Source organism: Patagioenas fasciata, chromosome 3, assembly GCF_037038585.1.
Source record: "Patagioenas fasciata isolate bPatFas1 chromosome 3, bPatFas1.hap1, whole genome shotgun sequence".
In the NCBI taxonomy this organism is placed as follows: domain Eukaryota; kingdom Metazoa; phylum Chordata; class Aves; order Columbiformes; family Columbidae; genus Patagioenas; species Patagioenas fasciata.
Window position 1 is genome coordinate 10,011,192 of NC_092522.1, and position 24,438 is coordinate 10,035,629.

General features: G+C 41.9%; 1 protein-coding gene across 3 annotated transcripts in view; it reads left to right on the top strand.

The window, feature by feature from the left end:
* The first annotated feature begins 6,797 nt into the window (after positions 1-6,797).
* VPS54 (VPS54 subunit of GARP complex) overlaps positions 6,798-24,438 on the top strand; it is a 51,017-nt gene continuing 33,376 nt past the window's right edge. For 2 of the 3 annotated variants that reach the window (XR_011738124.1, XM_065833350.2), the window contains exons 1-7: positions 6,798-6,946; positions 7,421-7,533; positions 16,622-16,783; positions 17,599-17,840; positions 19,346-19,424; positions 22,117-22,151; positions 23,460-23,591. Coding sequence is in view for 2 of the 3 variants with exons in the window: in XM_065833350.2 (XP_065689422.1) it covers positions 16,648-16,783; positions 17,599-17,840; positions 19,346-19,424; positions 22,117-22,151; positions 23,460-23,591 (624 nt within the window). In the remaining variant the exon portion in view is untranslated. The remainder of the gene's footprint in view (positions 6,947-7,420; positions 7,534-16,621; positions 16,784-17,598; positions 17,841-19,345; positions 19,425-22,116; positions 22,152-23,459; positions 23,592-24,438) is intronic. The other variant, XM_065833351.2, reaches the window with a different exon arrangement.

A 24,438-nucleotide genomic window follows, 5' to 3' on the forward strand; every position in this document is an offset into this window, starting at 1 on the left:
GTGAACTATGGTTGACTGACTCACAATGTCCCCACCAAACACTGCTGGTAAAGAAAAGGCCATTCCTATCTGCAGAGATCCATCAGCATGTTCAGGCTGTGAATATAAGTGTTCACAAGACCAGCCATGCTGTGTGCCTGGAGGAGGTTTGTTATGGCTTAAGCCAGCCTTTCTTCTCAAAGTCACTAGAAATCACTCCCGCAGTATCCTACAGTCTGAGGGGAAACAGATATTGGGCTGGCCTGGCATTGTTACTACCACTGTGGTGTTCAACCAAAAGATGATAGTCAGAAAAACACGCAGCAGGAGGTAACTGCACGTCTGTCACCCTTTCCTTCTGGTCCATAAATATTACAGAGCATTAGTTTATTCTTCCCCAGGGGAACAGAGGGCTTTGCTGATGATAGAAAATGCAGCAGAACAGTAAGAACATTTAATTCAGAGATAACATCAGTGTAGCACAAGGTAGAAAATCAAACAATTTTTTACTTTCCCTGTGTGAGCAGATAACAAGACTCTCTTCATTGCAACTGGAAAACATTAAAGGTCATGGGAAAGTGTCTGGCTAAAAGGTCACTTTGAAGGTATGGCTTTCCCCTGTGTCTCTGGCACAATTAATCATTGTGCATTTGAATGTACCTCTCTGGTGAAACAGAAACATAGACCTGAGGTTTTCAGCCAGATCAGTACTTCCTGGGCAAATGTCAACTGAAGGGTAGGTCCAGCTCCACATAAAGGTCATTTCATGTTGAGTGAGTGATGCATGATTTCTTTCTAAAGCTGCTCTGAGCGGCTGACTGAGATTGATCTGGCAGGACGTCTCCCCAGTTAAGGTGAAGATGCTTTGAGACTGGAGGTCTGAACCCCAGCAGCTGAGCACTGCTGCACAGCTGGACTCGACTCCTGCTCAGTTTACAGACCAGGACCAGACACATTGCAGCAGCAAGTGTATCAGCCCTTGGCTCATCCAAGGGAGGCACAGAAAATGGTACCCATGCTGCAGCACTCACCTTCAGCCTCAGGCTGACCCATAGGGCTAGGGAGGAGAAACTCAGTTTACTACTGAGGCTGTGGGAAGGACTTTACCTTCACAAACAGCTGCTCCTCTGCTGGTGACTCCCTTTCTTTTTGCCTTTCCCCTCGCTTCCCATCTGTCGCTTTGCCAGTGGAAAGTGGTTATGTACGTACTCCCGGGTCCTTTTCCAGAAAGTCAGACTACTGACAGCAAACAATGAATATGCTTTGGGCAAACCCAGATTTTCCATCTTACTTGCAAGCACTCGAAGGAGCCATGGGAACACCCCCAGCCAGCCCTGAGCAATGACAGGCAACAAGGCAGGAATGCCATCCTCAACCCACATGGCCAAGGAAATTTGTCTGAGACAAGGGTGAGTAACACAAAGCTGAACTGCAATGGGGGCAGGGCTAACACTGCGAGGGCGAAAAATCATGGACTCCACACAATCCAATACGAATTTAAGCGAAGCCATTTATTACAGAGACAAGCCTCCTTATATATGCAGTTATTTCTTGATCACACGTCCACGTTCTATACACGCATTGGCTGATCGGATATTGTCCATGTTCAGGTCTTGTCATTATAGAATTACCTCACTCTCATAACAGGTGTTGTTTTTCAGCCTTCGTGCCGGCCTTGGAGTTGCTTTGTCTAGTTCAGAAATAAATCTCTATCTAACAGAAACCCCTCCACACAGCAACCTTAAGAAAATTCCTCAGATCTCCCGCATAACTCAGCCTCTGTCCTTCCTCTGATGTCATTAACTTTTTCCACAAGAGTGAATTCTGCAAACTCAGTCTTTCTGCAATCTGCATCTATATCCAGCAATCAGTTTTACGTTATGCTCTCACTTTATTGCAATTGTGTCATGTTTTGGGGATTAGAAGATAGATAGACACCAACTAGTGTGATCCCCAAGAAAACAAACACACGAAAAAACCCAAACCACCACTTTTTCCCCATTAAGAGCTTGTCAGAAGTGTGCCTGCAGCCTGAACATGGCTGAGGCTGTTACAAAGAGATTTCTGTTTCTACCAGGTAGCGGAAAAGATGCTATGAAAATATTGTGAGTGACGTTTGCAGGTTGCTGCAGGGAAATTCTCTTTGGCTTATTAACAAGCATTTAATATTTAACATGTTTTTTGGTTGGTTGGGGGGTTTTTTTGTTTGTTTTTGTTGTTGCTGTTGTTTTGTTTTGTGTTGTTTGTTCGTGTGTGTGTGTGTGTGTGTGTTTTGTTGTTTGGGGTTTTTTTTTACTGCTTTTGCTGTAACAGCTTCCAATAAATGACAGTTTGAGCCATGCTGAGCTGATATTAATCCCAGCACCTCAGAAAGCCAAAGGTGGTATTCTGAAGCACGAGAAAGTACATGTTTATTTTCTAAAGCATGTCTAGGAAAAGTGTAATGCATGCAAAGAGAGTGTGCCAGTGGTGATGATGACCACTGACACTGAAGCCAACAGCTGAGAAATAACAGTAATAGTAAACTAGTATTTTGTTCTGGTAGTGCCACACTTTCAGGTCTTTAAACTCATTGTATAAATCAGTCACCTCTTGCAGGGTGAGAGAGGAGATCAGGTTTCATTGCACCTTTGCATGCAAAGCAGCAAATGGTGCTATTTCAACCTACATCAGCATCTCCCGGACTGTCACGCACATGGGAACGTCTCTCAGTGGGCCAGGCTGAGTAGCCAGCACTTCCATTCACATAGGAGCATGTTAAGTTGTGCTTTCAGTAAGCTTTGCAACTAAAACCTCGGTGCTCTGTGAGTTGCGAGTCACAAAGCCATTGTAAAAACTGCCAGGAATATTCTGATGTAAAAAAGCTTGGGATCTACAGCAGTAGGTTTAACCCTCTAGGCTTGCAGCTTTAGGGTGTTAACTTGAATCAACAACAGCAACAACAAAAACACTCAAGCATCCACCTGGGTGTGAAATGACCACTTCCAAAAAAGGTCTGGAATGTTTTACTTGTTGGAAAACAGCTGTATTCATGCTGTAAATAACAAGGGAGCAGGAGGTGCTCCCCTGCCCTCAATAAATTGCCATGTTGCACAGCTAGGGCTGCCTGATGTGCAGGCTGGGGCTCTGATCATCTCAGGGAAGGGTCCTGGGCTGATCTCCACCATGTTCACATGCTTCCATGTAGACTCTGTATGAATTTGTTCGGCTTTGTAGCATCAGGCCGTCCAGGGACCCCAAAAAGGTAAAGTAATCACAAGGTAGGCACCTTAAAATCCTTATTTGTGCTCCATGACATTATGCAGTATTTCATAATTTGAAACCTGGGGACCCATGGGTGCATCCATATATGTGGTGGCCTGAGAAAGTGAAATTCAGCAGTGAAAGCAGGAAAACTGCAGCCACAAATTTCCACTGCCCTCTAAGGCTAATTGCTAATCCTCCTACCTGTGTCTCTCAGGTGTTCCTTTCTGGGGTGTCTTAAGGTCTGCAGAGCTAACAGCTGACTTGATCTCCACGACCCCACATCTGCATTGGGTCCTACAAATACTTGTGACCCAGGACATTCTGTATCTGGGTCCAAAAGTCACGACTTAGCCTAGCGCTCCAGTCCGTGCTAATGCAAGGTGGGAGAGTAGTCCCACTAGAAATGGCAGCCCAGGGGTGTGATATCAGCAGCAATGTTCAGGTGTGACTACCTGTGCCGGTCTTGCTGCTGGAGACAAAGCACCAGCAAAACACAGCCTTAAAGTGACATGGACACATGCAGTTCACCCTGTGAGCACAACATTCACATGCACGAAACCACAGCCTCTGCTGCAGGATGTACAATGGCTTGCTTGCTTGCTTGCTTTACATGTCCTGAATCTGGTTATCCTTTGGGACAAGCCTTTCACAGTCTGTGGTGCCTATCTTTAGCCTGACACAGCCTTTTGCCATGTTGCAAACTGACAGGAGGAATTAAACAGGATGCTGCAACCAAAACATGCATCTTCCCCAAGACAGCCAGTGTCTGGAACACAACAAATAATGTCCTTAATGCAGGGTTGTGTGGAGGACAAAACATCTCCCCAGGTCTCTCGTATTTTCGCCCTACCATTTATTTATCTTATGTGCGTATGTATGTATTTCTCTCTTCCACATCTACAGCTCGTTTCTCCTCTTGTAAAAACCCCAGCCTGCTGCACCAGTGACAGGGGCTGTAACAGATATCTGTTGCCTTTAGTACATGTGGCAAGAGAAAAGCTGAAGGCAGGAGCCTGCTACTTGGCAGAGCAACATCCTGAGCCAAAGGGTCAGGTTAGGCATGGCTCTCACAGAAGCCATCTAAGAGTCCCCATGACCCCCAGGTGCCTGACCCCAGGAATTGCTGCTTGGGATTTCCTGGTCCAGAGCCCACAAAACAAATTGTATGCAACAAAGGTCTGTCAACACAGACTACCAAGGAGTGAAAAAAACGTGTTCAGCCCATCAGTCTGGTGTCAGTGCAAGGGCAGACCCAGAAATGAGTTAGTCAGCAGTGAGCCAGACCGTGAACCTGTGGATTTCCACATATGTGCATTTATAGGGCCTGTGGCCATGTGCTCATGTGCCTCTGCTCGTTAACGCAAATGGAATTCCTGCTATCAATTAATTAGAGCCTCCCTGTGTTTTGTTACCTTTTGCTGACTGCCGCAGTACTACAGTCGAGAATTTAAGTGTGTTTAAGGCACGAACAGGCATGAGGCTGTTATTGCTTAATTGCTACCTAACGTGTTGCTGTATTTCACCATCTTTTGTGGCTTGATGAAGAACTACAGGCTGAAATATAAGTCTGAACAAGTTACATAAGATGCCTACCTTGCAAATACTTCCCTCTCATTGCCCTGGCTGGCCTGATGCTACAAAGCCAAACAAACTCATACACAGTCCACATGGAAGCGTGTGAACATGGTGGAGATCAGCCAAGGACCCTTCCCTGAGATGATCAGAGCCCCAACCTGCACATCAGGCAGCCCTAGTTGTGCAACATCGCAATTTATTGAGGGCAGGGGGAGCACCTTCTACTCCCCCTTTATTTACAGCATAAATACAGCTGTTTCCCAATAAGTAAAGCGTTCCAGACGTTTTTTGGAAGGAGTCATTTCACACCCCGGTGGATGCTTGAGTGTTTTTGTTGTTCATTCAAGTTAACACCCTAAAGCTGCAACCAGCCAGGGAACTGGTGGGTACAATGCCTGATTTAAGTCTCTGAGCGTGAGTGTGGCCACCTGGCACAATTTCCCCTCCTCTGCACAGTGTCACAGCCATGGCAGGAGCAGCTGCAGTCACAGAGCCCGGCTGCTGCAGGTCCCCTCCCCTGCCTGCTCCGAGGGAAGTCGTGAGGCCTCCATGGCCCTGAAGAGACCCTGCTCCCCTCAACAAGGGCACTGCTGGGATGCATTTGTGGGAGCCCGTGCACTCCAGGATGGCAGCGCCTTGGCTGTGGGGCACTTCTTAGGGACTCTTGTCCCTTGGGATGGTAGTGCTGTAGCTGTGGGGCACTTGTGGGGTAAAGAGAAGCTGCTAAATTAATGTATACTGTGATTAGGTTACAAAAGACGTACCCATCATTAACCAATTGACATGATAAATGCTTTCTGACCACCTGCAAAACGAGGGTATGTTTTCCAAGTTTTAGATCTTTCTGCATGACAAGAGGGAGACAGAAAATTAAGTAATACATTGTTTACAAGCTGTTAAGTTTATTTCAGGGGATTCTCAAATGGCAGCACCTTGGCTATGGGGCATTTGTGGGGCCTCTCAAGTGATGGTGCTTCTTTAACAGTGGTACCTCGACCGTGAGTTACGGTGTCCCTCACACCCCAGGATGGCTGTGCTGGAGCTGTGGGGCACTTGTGGGGACTTCCACATGGCAGCACCTCATCCACCGGTGAAACAGAGAAGTAAAATTAACAGCAGAGTCAATTATAGTTAAGCAGCATTCTTTATTTTGTCAGCACTGGAGAACACTGGGGATTGTTCTCCATAAGTGCTCCAAAGACTGGATGCTCTTGCGTTGCTTATATTCATGTAATTATTACATATGCATTACAATTTTTGAAAATTTTGACATATAGAACATCTCTACTAAGAAATAATTGATCATGTTAGTTAGAATTGTTTAGTTTCTTACTTACAGTACTTCTATTAATTATTAAACACAAACTAAGCCCTCTGATATGTAAACAATGTATCACTTAATCTTCTGCCTCCATCTTGTCATGCAAAAGGATCTAAAACTTGAAAAATATCCCCTCATTTTGCAGGTGGTCAGAAAGCAATCATCTCACGTCAATGGTTAATGATGGGTATGTCCTTTATAACTTAATCACAGTATATGCTGATTTGGCAGCTTCTCTTCACGGGGCCTGCCAGCTGGCACCACCTTGGCTGTGGGGCACCCATGAGGCCCTCACGCCTTGCGAAGGCGGTGCTGTGGCAGCGAGGCACTTGTGAGGACATTGAAATGCTGTAGCTGTGGGACACTTGTGGGGCCTCTCAAAGGGCAGCACCTCAGTTGTGAGTCACTCACGGGGCCTCCCACACCCCGGAATGACAGCACTGGGGCACTCCTGGGAACTCCTAAATGGCGGCGGCGCCGCCCTAGGACACCGCAGGATGGCACTGGAAGTCACCCCCAGCCCGGGTCTGGGTGGCGGCACCTCCGCTCCGAGGCCGCCCCCACGGGCCGCGCGCGGCTCCTGAGGGGACGGAACCGCAACCCCAAGCGCGGGCGGGCAGGGGCAGCCCCTTCCGCCGGCCGCGGCGGCTGCTCCTCCCCCGGTTGGCGGGGAGAGGCGGTGCCTGGGCCCCTCCCGCCGCCTTCGTTGCCGCCGCCCGGGCTGCTTCCTGCGCCGCGCCGCCCTGCCCTTCGCGGGGGGGAGCGACGTGTCGCCGCGGAGGCGCTGGCGCTGCGCTAGGCCGCGCCGCCCGCCCGGCGCCGCAGGTAGGCAGGGGGAGCTCCCCGCCCGCCCGGCCGGCCGCCCGCTGCCAGGCCGCCGGTGCAGGTGCCTCCCCGCCTCCGACCGCGGCCGGGGGGAGGGGGGGGGTCTCACGAAGAACGGCCAGGAAAGTTGAATTTTCCCGGGTGCCCTTTGTCTTTGTGGCCCGGGCGCGGTGAGGGGCGGCCCGGGGCCGTGTGAGGGAAGGGAGGGTGTGAGGGAAGGGGCGCCAACTTTGAGGCGCGGGGGAATGCTGCACCGTTCTGCCTTTTTTTTTTTTTTTCTTTTTTCCCCTGCAAATTTAGGTTTTGTATTTCTATGGTAACCCCCCGGTAGCAAACGGGTGGTGTTTGAACTCCGTGCCCATCCGTGGCAGGGAGGCGTTGAGTGTGTGGAAGTGCCAGGGTTAAGCCAGGCTTTGCTGGGCTGCCCTGAGCACGGCGGTCGCCGCCCTCCCTCATGCGGGCTCTCCCCTTTAGGTCACCGACGTGCCGTCCCCCCAGCTCCCAGGCCAGGTGGTTTTCCGTGAGATGCGACAGGGAGAGATATGACGACGGCCTCCCCGAGATACGCCCGGCGTGTCCTTGGTAAGGTACGTCTGGCTCTGTGCGAGGCGATGCTGTGCTCGCCAGGTGTGGATTTTGTGAGCAGCTGGTGTGGGAAAGTAATGTTTGGGGCAGGTGTTTGGGTTTTTTCTCTGTAACGTTGGCATGTGACACCCACGTTAATGGCAACTTGGATGGGCTGAACTAAAGGATTTGTTAGTTACAAAAAAAACCGTTTTTTAGGATTGTGATGGTTCCTGGGTTCATAGACAGTCCTAAAACTGTGTGCATAGACAAATGTAGTTTCTTATCTTTCCGTACTGTAATTTTTCAAAGACGGTATGTTATGATTAGAGAAATACCCATATATGTTTGTAAAATACTGATCTCTTGCACAAAAAATTAACTGTCTCTCTCTTAGACTGTCCAGTTTTGGACGTAGTATTTTATTGATTCTCCTTTCCTTCTCCATTTTTCTTAACTTTTATCAGTACTTAGGATTTCTGTTACAGACCATGGAGTGATCCCAAACATTTGAAGTACCTCTTTTAAAGTAAATAAAAATATTTAGTTGCTTACTGATTTGCATGTATGCTTTTGAGAGTTCTAAGTGCAGGTGGTGTATTGATTTTACCGTCTTACTCTATCTGATGGAGTCCTGACCAAGAAGCCGTCATATGAACTTCTGTGCAGCTGTGCTCCTGTGCAACCACAGCTGCTTTGTGGCTCTGCAAAAAAATACTAAAAAAAACTGACTGCAGTATGTTAATTGTTGTGGCTGCAGCAGTTGCTACTTTAGCCTGAGAGCCAGTGTGACTCTTTCCCAAACTGTAGTGTAGACAAAAGCTATAGTTCCCTTGAAATCCTCTGGACATAGGATGGTGCTTCTGTTGGGTAGGAAAACAATGCCTAAAGTGAACTAGTTGACAGGAGATCTATGGCTGTCTAAGCAAAAGCTGCTGTGCATCGTGTGGCCAGCCTCACTAGTGAGGTCTGAAGGCACGCTGAGGAGCAGCTCTACCTCTCCCATCCCATTTGCTGGTAACAGGATCTATCCTTGGTGTCCCTGTGTCTTCAATACTGTCTTTCTCTGTAGTAGGAGTTGGCACATGTGGAGGATTTATGCCTTCATGTTGGCAGCACAAACTTCACAGGAAGGGAAGCGGATGCACATTTCCGAGGTTGAACAGGAATATTGTTTGCCTGAGAAGTGTAAGGAGCCACTAGAGAGAGTAGAGAAAGCAGACCACAGACTTGGTTTTTGTCAGTTTGAGTGGCAAGAAGTTGGGAAATGGAATCATGTAGGTATCATTTCTTCTTTTGGGACAGCAACTCTATGTAGAGGCCACTTCTGCTTTCCTTCTTCAGACTTTGGGGGAGATGAGGACCTGCGAGTTTTTTCAGGGAGAGTGAAGGACCATGAACATATTATCTGCCTGGCTGGGAGACTCAGTTTTCTTTTGGTTTCTGTTTTTTTTTTTAACACTTTGTTTTGCTTATTCCACATTTTATTTTATGAATATAACATAGAGAAATGGTGATCATGAGTGTTTGTTCTACATATATATATATCTATATATGATTAAGTCCAGAGGAATATTTACCAGCATGTCTAAGACTTGTGTTTCCCATATTTTTAACTTTTTGTACCCACCTTACCTAGGTTTTAAAAGAAATCTAAGTAGTTTTTTCAAATGGTAAAGAATCTATAATGTATTTCTGATGTACTCGAAAATGGCAGATCCATTTATAGATTGGATGTTCCAAAATATTTGTCTTTGGATAGAGAAAAAGCAAGGGTATTTCAACTATTAATCTAGTTCTTAAATAAAGGAGCCACTTTGGACATGGGAGTATGTTAGAGGTTATTAGAGGTGGAGTAACGTATCTCGTGTTTTGCAATATGACAGAGAGTTCCCATCAGTTTTACACACTGTATGCAGCGGTGTAAGACCTTCCTATTATTTTTTGGCATTCTAAATGTAGAATAACCATGCTGTCTTTTGCGTTTATAGGAATATTTATACTTCTTGTAAATGGAAGCTATTTGAGGGATGTAAAGGAAGTGATGTGAATAGAGGTGATCCGTTTCATTTGACCTTCTGTTGAGCAGGTAGTAACACCACAAGAACTATCAACAGACATGGGTGACACCCTCTGGTGCTCACTGAGGTGAAGTTTGGATGGTCTTGTTTGCTGAGTACTGGCCCTGCAGAGTGATTTACTGCCTCCCACCAATGGTCTGGCATTCTATGTCAAGACCACTTGGTAAGACTTGATACAAGGTATGCTGTGCCTGCTTTTGGTTAATCCCTGGTCTCAGCTTTTTGCATAATGTCAGAACTACTAAATATTTTTATCTGACTCTTTTCATAGCTACTTGCAGTTTTTCAGGGCTTTGGTAAGGCTTCGGAAAGACATGATTCTCATGAAAAATCACATTTTTAGAAAATTAGTTTCAGATAACAGGTTGAGCCTAACCCCGCTAAGGATACCAAGTGGAGAGCCTGCACAAGGAAACTTGCTGTTGATGCGAATTACCGCCAGCTTCTGTCAAACCCCTGTTGTAAAGTAAGGACCTTAGTGTTACGATTTTTGCTGTGGATGGTGCAGTTCTGCCTTCCCTCAAAATGTCACTACTCTGCAGTCTCTGCTTTTGACAGACTTCTAGCTGAAATGCCTGACAGGGCTTCTTGATTTTTGTTCAGATGCAGGTACCTCTGTGGAGCTATACAGGATGCTCATATTTCACCATTTTCCAAGGGGATAATGCACACTGTAATGCTGATGCCTGCAAAAATGAGTACAAAGTAATTTCTCATCTTGTGTGATAGTGTGGGGAACTAACCACAAGATGCTTTCTTTTCTGACATATATTTTTACTGCTTTGTTAATTGTTTCTGCATGATTCTGCCACCCCTGGCATGGAAGAACTTGGCGCATAATGACCTAAATATCTGTAGGAAGGTCTGTTCCTCCAGCGCAGAATCTGCCTTCCAATTTCGAATTACTGTTCATCACTTGGTAGTTAGGTTTCCAGATGAGAGGAAGTGCGTTTAGTACATTGGGTGTATCACAGATGTTTCATTTAATCGTTTTATTCAGTACCTGAATAAAAGTGAAATACTAGTTTTAAGATAGTTTGTCTTTAGGGAGATAAATTGCTTTCCAATTTTTGACAAAGTGTTTGTGTATTGTACATTTGTATATTATTCTAAATAACACGTACATGCATTCAGATAACGATATGTTGTTCAGTGATGGGGCTTTTTGGGGTGATTTTTTTCAGAGGATCTGATTCTTGTATTTAAAGAGGTGAAGCTCAGCTAAGGTTTGTGTAGGGTTTGTTTGTTTGTTGTTTTCTTTTTTAAATTTAGTGTTCAGGTGACTTCAGCGGGGGAGGACAAAAGAAAACGGTTCAAAATGTGATAATACGAAAATCTGATGCTGTTTTACCAGGACCTGGTAGTTGACCCACAGTGCTTTGCAGTGGGCTTGCAACTGTCTTGTTCTTTCTTTGTAGTCAGATTACTTTTTTCTTTCCCTATTGCCCTGCATTGAGGAGAGGATTTTGAGATGGCATTGTGAAAAAGTCAATATAAGGGGAGAGTGGTGGCTTTACTTGTTCAGCTCTACAAGTGCTTTTGCTTTTTCACAGTCCCCATTATGCAGTTTGCTGAGAAAGTAGCACAGTCTGGCTCAGCACTGTCCAAGGAATTACAGGGTACGCTGGATCGTAACAGCACGTGTGGCTCAGCAGGGCTGATGAGAAACGAAGGTAACTCATATATAGCTTCCTTGTGAGGTTGCTTTCATCCCGGAAAGGCTCATTTATAGTCATCACTCACATTAACTTTACAGACAAGGTACAGCCTCAGCGTGGGGACACAAGAATTAGGATACTATTAAAAGATGTGCAGGATGCACTGAAATACACGCATGCTCATGAATACAAATATATGTATACTTACGAGGCTTTCAGATAGGCCAGGTAGACACAGACTTTTCTCCAACTTGTGTGAGGAGGTTTGGTGTTGAAGTGTGCACTGAATGTAGATGGCCTGCCATAGGGGCAAGTCATAGCTGTCCTCCCACTCGAGCCTCATCGTCACCCTGACATTCATCTGCTTTCTGCTCTGAAACCCCAGGATGAAAATAGATGTTCAGAAAGAGCTTGAGTTAGCAGAACAGCTTCCGCAGCTTTAACCTCATTCTCTGAAACTGCTTAAATGTTTCTGCTGAAAGCTAACCTTCTTGGCTCCCCTGCTGAGAGAGGGTTGTCTGTCTTGGGCCACAGGGGCAAGTGTGGAAATTTTAGCCTGAGGAATTAGCTGGTTGAAAGAAATTAAAAGCTTGTGTTAGTCCAGGCTGGTTCACATTCTCTTACAAAGGGGGTGTGTACTTTGCTCATACCATGGTTTCCTTGTTACAGGGTTAAATCCTGATGATTTAACAAAAAGATCTGTATAATGGTAGAGTGGGAAACCTAAACTTTTGAAAGCAGATTAAGTATATTAGACCAATAAGAGCATGTTGTTGGTTGTTGAGGTCCTGGAAGGAATCCCTTGTGCATTTTTCTCTCTTAGTTATGTTTGAGGTGTCCTTTTTCTTAGTAAGTATCTCTGGTATTTACCACTTCTTCTAGAAATCGTGAAATATTTTGCTGTAGCATGACTTGCGGGTGGCTTCTGGTGGTTTTCTGTTTCAAAGCGTGTTGGGTAACCAAAACAGTACTTTAAAATGTTTTGATGTCACTCTATTGTTCCCAGACAAAGCCACGAAAAGCAGAAGGGACTTGAGCATGCTGTTCATTTTGACCAAGAAAAGCTCATTTTGACAAAGAAATATCTCCTTACCTTTGGGATGCATAGTATACCTCTTGAAAAGTGCATAGTATCCAAGTGTGGCTCATCATGGGCTGTGTGGAATCCTTGAAGGAGAACTTGCTCAGTGTTGTGTGGTCAGGTGGAAGTCCTGGGCTCTTTCCTCTGGGTGCTTAGTGTCTCTTCTTAAGTGTCACTATATTTGAAGCCAAAATCAAGTTTGGAGAGCAGATTCTATGAATTAGATGAGGGCTGGAGCCAATAAGATCCATGTTCCTGAGTGTCCCTTGTAGTACCAGCTGACTTATCAAAACTGTCAATTGGTTCAACTGAGTTAAAGGTATTACTAGTAGCTTGTAGATTTATTTTCCCTTGGGAGGGAGAGGACAGAGAAAGGAGAAAAATGGATTTCTCCAGTGCATAAATTGACACTTACTTCAGGCACCTTGCAGGGATGATGCTGACTTAATAAATTCTGATTTGTGTTGTTAATACACATTACAGCTTTACAAACTGAAGTGTGTGCACATGAATATTCCCAGTAAAAAAGTTTAACTCATGTAAAGCTGTTACCTTAAGTAGGAAATACAAAATTGGTTGATAATGCTAATGGAGAACCAACCAAGAATGAGGAAATACGTCATTGTCCATGAAGAGGTGAAGTTTGGTTTGCACCTTCTCTGGTATCATGTTCATATAGAGATAATACTGGTTGTTTCAGTAGCGAGGACTTACTATCTGAAAAACAAAGTGTGCAAGTAATGCTCAGAATAATGGAAAGGCAGTTTCTAAAGAACTTTGTGCTAGTCTTAATACTTGAAAAACCAAGCATGTACTCAAGAGTTGTAGCTGTCCTGTGCAATGACTTGAGTAATATGTGGTGGTGTTTTTTGTGCTGCTCTTCTGACTGCTGAAACCTTGAGTGTGAAATGCAAGAGTCAGACAGTAGTCATCACAGAAGCAACTCCTTAAAATGAATGTGATTGATACATTACTAACTGCGCAGATCTTCTACTTTGCTGACTGTACAGTATCCAGGCATGTGGTTATTACATTTGTCATCACAGACATTTTATTGCATCCTGTACATCGTACAATTGTGTCATATCATAGTTGCTAAGTGTGTTATTGAACAAGGATTTTTTTTTAAGCGGACGAAGCTGTGAGATTGTTGTATTTGAAATACTAATCTTCATTTGTTCAGACTGTAAGAATCATGTAAATTCAAATCATCAAAGCTGTTTTCATTGTTACAATGGTTCAATTTTTAAAAGTTTTTTGATGTTATTTACTTGAGCAATATTAAGACATTACAGTGACAGTGTAATGTCATTTTTTTAACTAAGGAAATTAATATTGTATGTACAAAAAAGATTTAATATATTGAAGGCACAATGCAAATACAGCCATAATCCTGTAAGTATTTCCATCATTGCTCATGTATCTAATCCCTGAAGTTTTCTATTCTGTTAGTGTAATACACGTTGCTAGACAAAATGTGAGTAAATTATGGGGATTACTGGAGAGAACAGAGTTAATCTAACCTGGTTTTCATTGTATATAATATTGATGTCATTAAGTTACATAGTTGCATATTCTTAATCTTGCGTGTATGCTCTTCTAAGTAGGAGGCTCAGGGGACTCAAGATTTTATAATTCGTTCTTCACAGCTTGTGTGGTTAACTACATTTACCTGCATTTCACTTGCATTTAAAGTGGAATGAGTCAAAATATTCTGCAGCAGTTTTGTTCTATACTAACACTGAGTTTTTTTTTTTATAAAGTTTAAATCAGCAAGTTTATATGTTGTCATGTTTTTAAAAATGCTGATTCAGAAGGCTTATTAGAGATTCATTTGTCTATAAAATGTTTAGTAGTGTAGCACAAGGAACAGCTGTTCTGCTGGGGAATGAAAAAGTTTTTTCAGTTGTCTGCAAGGTCCACATACGCAGAAGGGCTCAGGTGTAGGGCAGGATTTTTGTCTTCGTGTAGACTTGTCACATATTCCTTTGTAATTTGAATTTAGTTCAGGTAATTCTGTCTAGCTTTGTTTCTCTCTGAAGCTATACTTACTTGGCTGTTTTGAGGAATGTCTGATTTGGGGCAATACAAGTGGGTTTATTCCTGTGAAAATGGGGCTGTTCATTGAGGTTAATTATCCATAAGGCTCTGACTTTTGAAGCTACTAGAATAGCTGTTAACTATGAATAATTTAGCACAGCATCATATTGCATGCCATTTAAGAAGGCCTCTGCCTGCGAATCCTTATATCTTGTTGAAATCCACTCAATAGTGTGAAGGTTACTGCCTGCACTGATATTTTGTTGTACTCTCTTCATTCTGTTTTAAGATTTGTCATTTTACAAAGGCAATGTGACTATTTCATGGTGGCAAGTAATTACCTGTGCAGGAGTAGGTATAGTTTGTTTTCAAAAAGCTGAAGTATTGAATTAGTTTTCAGTGTTAAATTGTCTTTAAAATTTATTTTATATCTTGGACTGGCATAATGCAGTTAGCATTTTCTTCACTGAGATTTATGTAGTTGAGACAATTCGCATCTTAGAATATACTTTTACGCAATACTTCATTGTGGGGGGATAGACTTGCAAGCAAGAGTGCAAGATTTCAGTGTTTTCCACAAATTGCCTTAGTTGCTCATACGTCTGGCTAGAGCAGACTGTGTGTCATATTACAGAGGCTTTTTCAGGAGAAAAACTGCAAATACAGAACTTTGAAGCCGTTCCAAAGGCAGATAAATTAACTGTATGCCTTTAGGAGATTTGATAATTGTAACTTAGCACTGGATGTGTTTTTTAAAAATGCTAAAATACAGTGTTTTGTCATTAGCATAAACCAGATTTTTCACAAGAACACTCCAAAATATAAGGGAAGCGCTTAATAAAGGAAGTAGCAGCTTTGGAAAGCAACCCTTTAGAAAGGGTTCTTGTGTATTTTCACCCTTTTAAAAAGTCCCTTCTAAAAATGTCATTGGAAGCACGTTATTGTCCTTGTCTTGTGCATTGTCAGGCAGAGAGGCAAGTGATCGTCAGCAGTGGCACCTGATGGACAGAGGGTTGGCCACAATACAGGCTCATGGCGTTTGTTAGTCTTTATGTGCCTGTGCACTAGGGTGTTCTGTTACAGCTCTATGTATCTTAACTCATCTTTAGGAATGTTTTGTAGGATGTGACCAACCTGGTTTGGAAAGCAGAACTATTTCTTTTTTTCAAATGAAATTTTCTGTAATATTTGTGATGCTGTTAGAAGTTGACAGGGTGACGTACAGTTGTTCCTTAGTGCCTGCTTCAGCGATTGAAGATAAAATAGCCTTTTATCTTTTTGTGCTCCTTCACAGGGTAGTAAGTAATTTAGCTCTCCCTTAACGATTGGTGGTTAAACGTTAAGATCTTACTAGATGTGTTTATTTCTCTTAAAAGCAAGAATTCAGATCAGTCCCTTTGAACAGGCACTCTTTGAGCTGTACATTACGAGTCTCTTTTAATAAACTCTCAAATACTTCTGCAGTTTACTACTGACTCAACTGATACTTTGATGGAAATGCAGCGTTGTTTACAGGTGGAAAGAACTCATTATGTTGCTTAGCCCTGGTGTAAAATTTTTAAGGTTGATTATTTTCAAACTGGGAGCTTGAATTTAAATGGAGAATTAGTGGGACTTTCCTTGCTCCTGAGCTTTTTGATGTGTGTTTTAATTGTCGTCTTTCTGCAATTGCTTTTTATGTTGAAATAAACTATAGAGAGCCATGAAAGGTTGAATTGCCATTTTTTCCTGCTTCAAGTGATAAAAGATGCCTGTGTTCTATGTATGGCATGCGCTCATGCTTTTCTGGTATTTGTGGTATGCTCGTATTCTTCAGATTCTGATTTGTCTGAAATCTGATAATGATTTCAGTTACTATAAATCATTAATGATACATTCTATCTGTGGATAGCTGTTGCTGGGCTTGTCTGAATCACAAATGTAGGTTGTGGACGTCCTCCTTTGGAAAAAGGAGTGGACCTCCTGTTGCTGAGGTCCTGGCATTTTTTTTTAAACATATTTTTTTATTCATGCTGTGTGCAGGAACAAGCTATCCTCCAAACCTAGGGGTGTGGGAGGAACCAGACTATAAAGTTACATTCTGCCTTTTATTTTTGCGTTTAAAATAAACTTTTCCCTGTTGCTGTTGACATGTGTCAGTTAAAGTGTTCCAAGTTACAAAATACTATGTAGCTGATGGAGTGTCATTGTTTTGATACAATCCCTAACCAGAACTTTATTAAAGATGTTGTATTTACTGTTTCTTACTTAGCTTTTACCAAGTGGTGATTTTATGCAATGGCATCAAGCCACAGTTCTTCACCAGTGCCTCAGTCAAACAGCAGTGATGCTTTCTTCAAAAAGGAAATGGACACCACCAAACGCTTTCGACCTGTGCAGTCACTGCCTGATGTGTGTCCCAAGGAACCTACAGGTAATGTCGGTCTCAAGGAGAGTGAAAATGCAGTTAAATTTGCTAATGCATTTACAATTGTTCAGTCAATTTTTCTCGTATGCTGCCTGTAGCATACTAAGCCATGGTCTTATTTCAAAGTGTGCTGTAATTCTACTTCATACCACCCTTTGTAGCAATGGAAGAGTCTTCCCATTTGCAGCTTGTTTTGACATGTCCACTTTATAGCTAGAATCTTGTTTGTGTGATTCCACAGTATGGCTATGATCCGTAGTACAGACAAGAAGAGAGTATATTCTGTCAGAGCCTGTAAAAAATCCTGTCCAGTGTGCTTGGAGTCCAGCTGCATCACTTCTGTGAAACGCCCCAGCCCTCTTACTGTGGGAAATGAGACCAGGACCTGTCTCTAGCACTATCGTAAAACCAGGTTTTTGTCACAATTGTAGCTGCTGTGGTGTACTAAAGCTTAGTTTATAAAAAGGGGTAGGTGGGGTAGGATCTTAAGAACTATGAAATGTAATGCTAACAAATTTCAACTGCCATTCTGATAGAGCTCAAATTATTGAAAATAGTGTGTGGTTGGATTTTTTTCTCTTCAGTACAAGCTAAGGATGTTGAGCTAAATAAAGTTTTAATGAGTATGAATACAGCACTGTGTTCAAAACTTGTGTTGACCAATCTGGTAGAAGAAATGCAAGTTGAAGTGTTGCAGAAGGGGAATATTATGGGTCTTTTGCATTTTTAGTTGTGAAAATACAGGTTGCTTAAGAACTGCATTTTAGCAAAAAATACCACTTTGTTTCTCACCTTAAACTGTCTTGTCTTTTGTGCTGCAGGCGATTCCAGTAATTTATGTGACAGCCCGTCTTTAGTTGCGGATCAGCACAGATGGACTATTTATCATTCCAAAGTCAATCTCCCAGCAGCACTAAATGATCCTAGGTTAGCAAAAAGGGAATCTGATTTCTTTACAAAAACATGGGGAGTGGACTTTGTGGACACTGAAGTCACACCTTCATTCTACCTCCCACAGATCACCAAGGAACATTTTGCATTATACCAACAGGAAATTGCTCCGGTAAGAACCCAAAATTAGCTACACATAGTACTAGGGGCCAGAAGGATGTTTGAGATCCTTCTGTTTAGAGATTGTCCCTGCTAGTAGTCCGCCAAACAGTTAACTGACAATTAATTTACTCTTCAGTGCTTGTTGAGTCTTCATTAAGTGTTTCTTGTTTTATAATCTCAGTATTTGTATTATGGAAAATGCTGTCTAAATTCTTTCTAGGCAGTTTTTGTTGTGTTGTTTGGTTTGTTTGTTTGTTTTAATTTGTATATCTGAATACTGACCTCTGTACCGGGGCTTACAGTTCATATTTATTAATTCTGATTATGAATTCTTTTTCTGTAAGGATTATTTGATTGGACTCTACAGCGCAACATAGCATTTTCAGACCTTTGGATCAAATATAAAACGTGACTATGTGATGCAAGGGTTGGAGAGGTTTTTTAAGAGTCTCTGGTGTAAACATTTATATATGAAGCTCTTAAAACTATGAATAGGCCTATTATCTCAATGGTTTATTTTGTAAGAGGCAAGTTTAAGCTACTTCTAAGGACACCAGGGCCAGTAGGAGACTTCTACAAACTCTTAAAATACAGGTGTCAGTAAGTATGTAGTATATATATATATTTTTTTTTTTTTTTTTACCTGAAAGAACATGTAGAAGTCTCCCACTGTTTTCTGCTTCCTTGGTTTGTAGCTTTATTTTTTTTTGCTTTTATAGAATTGACTGCAGGAAGTGTTACTTGTTTAAATCATAGTTAAACTATGTGGAAAGGAATTGTCTGTAACTTAGCTGTTTCCATTAGTTCACAGATTCAACAGCTAAAACATTGAAGAACTCATCTGTTAAAATTAGTGTGTAATGCAGTGACTGCTAAATTAAAAATTTTGGGATGAGAGAACAGACCCATGATCTAGCTTCTAGCAGAGATATAGCTGTTATAACATTGGTGTTCTTTAGAAATGTAATTTCTTACCACTATGGTCTCTTTGTTGCTTACACCTGTAATAAAAAAAAAAATAAAATTTGAAGCTCAGCATGACAAAGCGAGATGTGTGGTTTCAGCAAGGTACTCATTAGTAAGACGTGGAAGCAGTTTCTACTTTGGTCTGATTTAATTTCGCAATGAAAAAGCATTCATTGGGTGTTAGTGTGATTTCTAGATTAGACAGCAAATAAATGTTTGTATATGTAATTGCAATTGATCTATGCTTATATCTCATTACATAGACAAGTTATTACACCTCTTCAGTAACTTTTGTATTAATTTTCTCTTGAGATATAAAGATGCAGAAGAAACAACATATTGGCTATGAGTTGAGATTTTTGGTACCTTTCACCTGGACAAACATCATCTGAGCTTTTAAGAGGAAAAAAATACTATTGAGAACTTGTCGGAATTATTTGACCTAACAGAGTTATGTTTCACTGAAAATGTTCTCAGTGTACTGATTCAAAGAAAAGTATGGTTTTTTAAGCCTCAGAATAATTCTTTAATACATTTTCTGTTTTACAGAGAGAGAAGGTTCATGAAAGATGCAAGAATGTTTGTACTCCTACAGATACCTTTGACAGGACACTATTACACACGCACGGTACAGTCATAGCCTTCCTTTAGTCATTAAAAAGTAGTTTATCTTTTGCATCAGTATATTATAGCATTCAGTAACGAATACTGTGATACACTGATCATCTCCTTTACTTGCTGGAGTGCTCCATGTGCAATAACAGCTGCTGCTGATTTCTTTGTAATAATAATTGAAATGGTTGACTAGAAGTATGCATGACCACTGCTAATATTTTATAGGTCAAAATGCTTGTGATACCTGCTTTTAAACTTTCCTTGGCCTGATTGCATTCATGGCAGGTCATTATGTCTCCAGCAGTATTTTCTTTAACTTCCTTTTATTTAAGATCCATTGAAACGGTTGCATCAAATTTTTAGCAGCTGTTGACTTTGAGATGAAGAATGGCTGTGGTGGGCTCTGTCTATTTACACTCTCTCATCAGATATTTAAAACCATTGATAAGATCCTCCATGAGCTTTTCCAGGCTAAACACTTTCATCTCCCTCAGACTCTCCTCATAGTAAAAATGCCCTGGTCTCTTAATCATCTTTGTGGCCCTTCACTGGGCATGTTCCAGTACATCTAGGTCTGTCTTGTACTGGGGAACTTGGAACTGGCCACACTGTTCTAGATGTCTCACTAGTGATGAGTGGAGAGGGAAATCGCCTTCCCTCAGCGCGCTGACAGTGCTCTGCCTAATGCAGGCCAGGGTGCTTTGCCGCAAGAGTGCACTGCTGGCTCGTGGTCAGTTGTCTGCCAGGACCACAGGTCCCTCTCTGCAGGGATGCTTTCCAGCCTCTAGACCCCGGCAGTGTTCTGGTGCCTGAGGTTATTCATCTCTAGGGACAGGACTGTGCATTTTTCTATGTTGAACTTCATGAAGTTTCGCTCTGACCAGTTCTCTGCTTAGTATTTCTCTGATTACTGTTAGCAAAGACTACTTGGCAAACTTCTTTTGGTGTTCTCAGCTGTAGCAAGGCTGAATTTTGAGATTTTAAGGAAGTAGTTCAGCTAATACGGAAGTGGACAAAGGAAGGCGAGATGCAAAATGAAAAGATAAGCAAAAAGAAAAGAAACACTCATAACCTGGAACAAACTTTTAATATTTAATCTATTTTAATGTATTTTCACAAAAATATTGGCACAAAAACATTCATTTACCAATCACTGTTTGATCAGGCTTGTCAATATCAATGTCCCCAGGTAATGCAGCAAGAAGTATTCAATAGTTTACTCCTTTTGATCAGGTTCTTTCAATTGCTTTTCATCCTTCTCCTTTGTACAAAATGAAGCCCTTCTGTAGGGTTTCTTTGTACTTGGTGTTATTTTGGAATAGCTGTTCATGAATGAGTCTATTGGTGGCACTTATTGCAAAATGAAAGTTCCTTCTTCAGGCTTAGCTTATTCCATTTTGAAAGACGCTTTTGTTTTCTAAAAAGATGAAATTACTGTGTCACCAAAACAACAGTGAGCTTCTTGGGTAGATGGACATTTCCTAGTAGAAGCATCATTTGGTAAGCTGAAGCTCTGTGTTTACTGTGGTTCATTTTGTTAGTGTTGCTTGTCTAACTTTAACCCACATGACTTGGCCTTTCACTTTCGTAAGAGCTGTTCTGTCCAAAGACTGAGGACAGCAGGATGATTCTTAGGTTGCCTTTTTATTTCAACACAATGAAGTAACAAACAAATAAAATAAGAAGCAAGGATGTAGAAGTGTGGGAGATTATGCTGATGAAGCATTTAACCTGTTTGTGAGGGATGAGTAGACTGTCCAGCTAAGGGCTTGTTGTTTTGAAATTCCTCGCCTTTTTTGACCTCCAGTGTGCGCCCCTCTTCATGATGCACAGTAAGTTAATGAGTAGGGAAGGAAAACGGGATTTAAAGTGAACCTCAGAAGTCTGATTTTTGCCTTTTCTTCAAGTTCTGCTGCAGTGCAACAGTGCGTCTCTTTTCCCCGCTCAACTATATCGTCTTCTGCAGTTGTTAGGTCAGCTTACTTCATGGCAAGGGCTACTTCTGTGCTACTTGATCAGCATGCCTGGGACTGTCCTCAGTCCTCATTCATCCTTCTTGCCAGCCTTTGTGCATCCATCCTCCAAGTGCTGTGCAGAAATGGTTGTATGGACATCTTCAATCTGGAACATTAAAATTGGGGTGATGTTAGAGGGATGTTTTACTGGCCCTTGCCAGCTACTTGAACAGCACATTAAGGAATGTGAAGAATTAAGTAGATTGCTTTGTGTCACTAACATTTTCACTGTCAAAGCAGCCAAGTGTGAGCACCTTCGAGTACTCTTAAGCATGAGACCTAAACCACAAGAACAACAGGGTTTCAAAGAATCAGAATATTTCAGGTTGGACAGAACTTCAGAAGGTCTTTACTGAAACTGCCGTCTCAAAGCCAGTTCAGCTGTGAGGTCAGGCCAAGCTGTTTAGAGCTTTATCCAATTGGGCCTTTAAAAACTCTTAAGAATGGAAAGTATCTAGCCTCTCTGGGCAGCCTGCTCCAGTGCTTCAGTGTCCTCATAGTGAAAAAGGTTTCCCTTGTGTTCAATCAGAATCCTTCATTTTAATTTATAACCACTGTTCCCTGTCTGCCCCCTGTGAGGAACCTGGCATCATTGTCTTGGAAAGTTCCTCACAGTGTTTAACAGTGTTCAAGGTAATTGTTTTCCATTGTTTACTCATGAATGACTGCTTGTATTTTGTTTAATTTCAGATAAATCCAGGACAGATCTGGAACAAGTCCCTAAGGTATGGTTCCTGTGCACTCAAAGCTTTTATAAGGATTTCTCAAATGTAGTCTTGAATATATGAATGTATTCTCTTCTTTGCAGAAATTTTGTCCAAGCTAATTACTTGAGCGGATTCTCAAGGGGGTCTGCAGTGCTCAGAATTTACAAAACCTAAGAACAATATGTTTTTCTTTCTTCTAGTTGTTTCCTGCGATCTTGATTTTTCTCTTACTTAAAGTAGAATACAAATACCATTATTGTTTTTCATCTTTACTAGTTAAAACCTCAGAGCTGACAAAATTAACCACTCTGTGCTGAAGGAGGAAAGGGAGACTGAAGAGATTGATAGAAACTTGAATATTGCATAGTGTACAATTTAACAGTAGGTTTAACTCCTTGAACAAAGCCCTCTTGCAGATATGCTTGCAGCATATATGATGTGGTTTCTTTGTGACAGGTTGACAAAAGACACAACTCCAGATTCCATTTCAGTCTGAGTATTTTTTTCTAGGTACATTAAAAAGTCAGAGTGTTAATATGGGTCAGCATCTCTATGCCAGTCGTGTAGGCTGTTACTTGAATAGCTGCAATGTTTGAAATCCAGGAAAAAGAATGTTTGAGTGTGGTGTGATGCTGTAGTCTCTGTTGAACGTTTTTAAACTACACTTCATAAATACAGGGAAAAGGGTACTAATGTCTGCCTGGAAGCTCAAGGTTTGTACGAGTTTTGTCAGGTAAAAATAATGTTATCAGAGACAGTTTTAGAGTAATGGTTCTCTGAGATGTGCAGAGTTTGTTACATGTTACTCACTCTTTCTGTGACCAGCATGTTAGCTGCACTGTGCTAAATGAGATCAGCTTGAGGCTCTGTTCCCTGCCCAGCAACACTCACTGCACTCTGACAGCTGCCTGGATCCCCAGTCTGGTAGAAGCTGTGGCCTCAGAAATGAACATATAAGCCCCTGCTATTGAAGAATGTTTGCTCTGATCCTTTAGAGGACCCACATGCGGCTTAATGCTGCCTACATTTTCATGCTCAGGATGTTTAGATCATCTTGGGTGCCTGATAACCTAGGTAATTTTGGAGCTGCAAATTCCACTTTTAGGAAGTTAAGTCTTTGTCAGATCACAAAAACATTTAAGGTGTAAAGTAGATTGGTTACAGGGTTGGAATGGATGTGTTTGCCTGGATAAATGAAAATTTGGGTTTTGAAAAATCAACAAACAAGGTCTCTGTTAGCTTCATGAGACCGGAGGTGTGTTAAACTGGGGAGGAAAACTTAGAGGTGAGAGAGGTACACTTATTTCTTTTGTTTTTCTGTTTCAGATTTTTATGAAGCCAGATTTTGCCTTGGAAGATTCCTTAACATTTAATGCCGTTTTGCCGTGGTCTCATTTTAGTACTGCTGGTGGAAAAGGAAATCGTGATGCAGCTTCCTCCAAGTTACTTCAAGAAAAGGTATGATTTTGATACGAAATGTCATTATCTGTTGCAGCTGTTACTTCCTACAGAGAAACTCCACTGCTGCTGTTCTCTACTGTTTGTTGAGACATCGCTATTGTGGGCTTTGTTATCTCTCATTTTACATCAATCTGCAGATTGTTAATAGTCAATGCAGGAAGCATCTTACTGAAAGAGAACTTTTTTCCTTGCTAAATAAATCTATCAAATCATGTCAAAAAAATGACAATGAGTAATTTCTGTAGTACAAATAGCTGTTAAATTCCTATAGAAAATCTACATAATTTTGGAGTCTGTTTTCTAACTTTTAATTTTCCCTCCTGTTTAACCTACTAAAGCTTCTGGGAACTAGGGGGAGGGAAACAAAACCAAAACCAAACAAACAAAAAGGGGAAAAAAAAAAGTAGCGAGGTGAGGAATTTAAAAAATGTAAGCAAAAAAATAACATGAGGTCTTCTGGAAGATGTTTCCAAATTTCCAGTGGTTAGTCTTCCTGCTCTTCCTCCAGATCAGGAGGAAGAGACAGATTCTACTGGAGGATAATTTGATCCTTCTTTGGGTTGTCCTCCACATCTAAAGTTGGAGGAATACTTCTTTGGAGTTTCTTGTGGCACTTACTGTCTGAAGGTGAAAAAGCAGTGTCTGGCATATGCTTTATACTTGTGAAGTGAGCCCGGCAGCAGCAGGATGGACAGTCAACATGAACTTTGAACAAGGGAGACCCAGAGCACTCTCTGATGCAGTGGATTAAAAATAAGCCTTTGGATAGCCGTGAGCCACAGTCTTGTTGCCTCCAAAGCCACATACCTGTTAAACAAATAATTATATTGCTTCCTGGTACTGA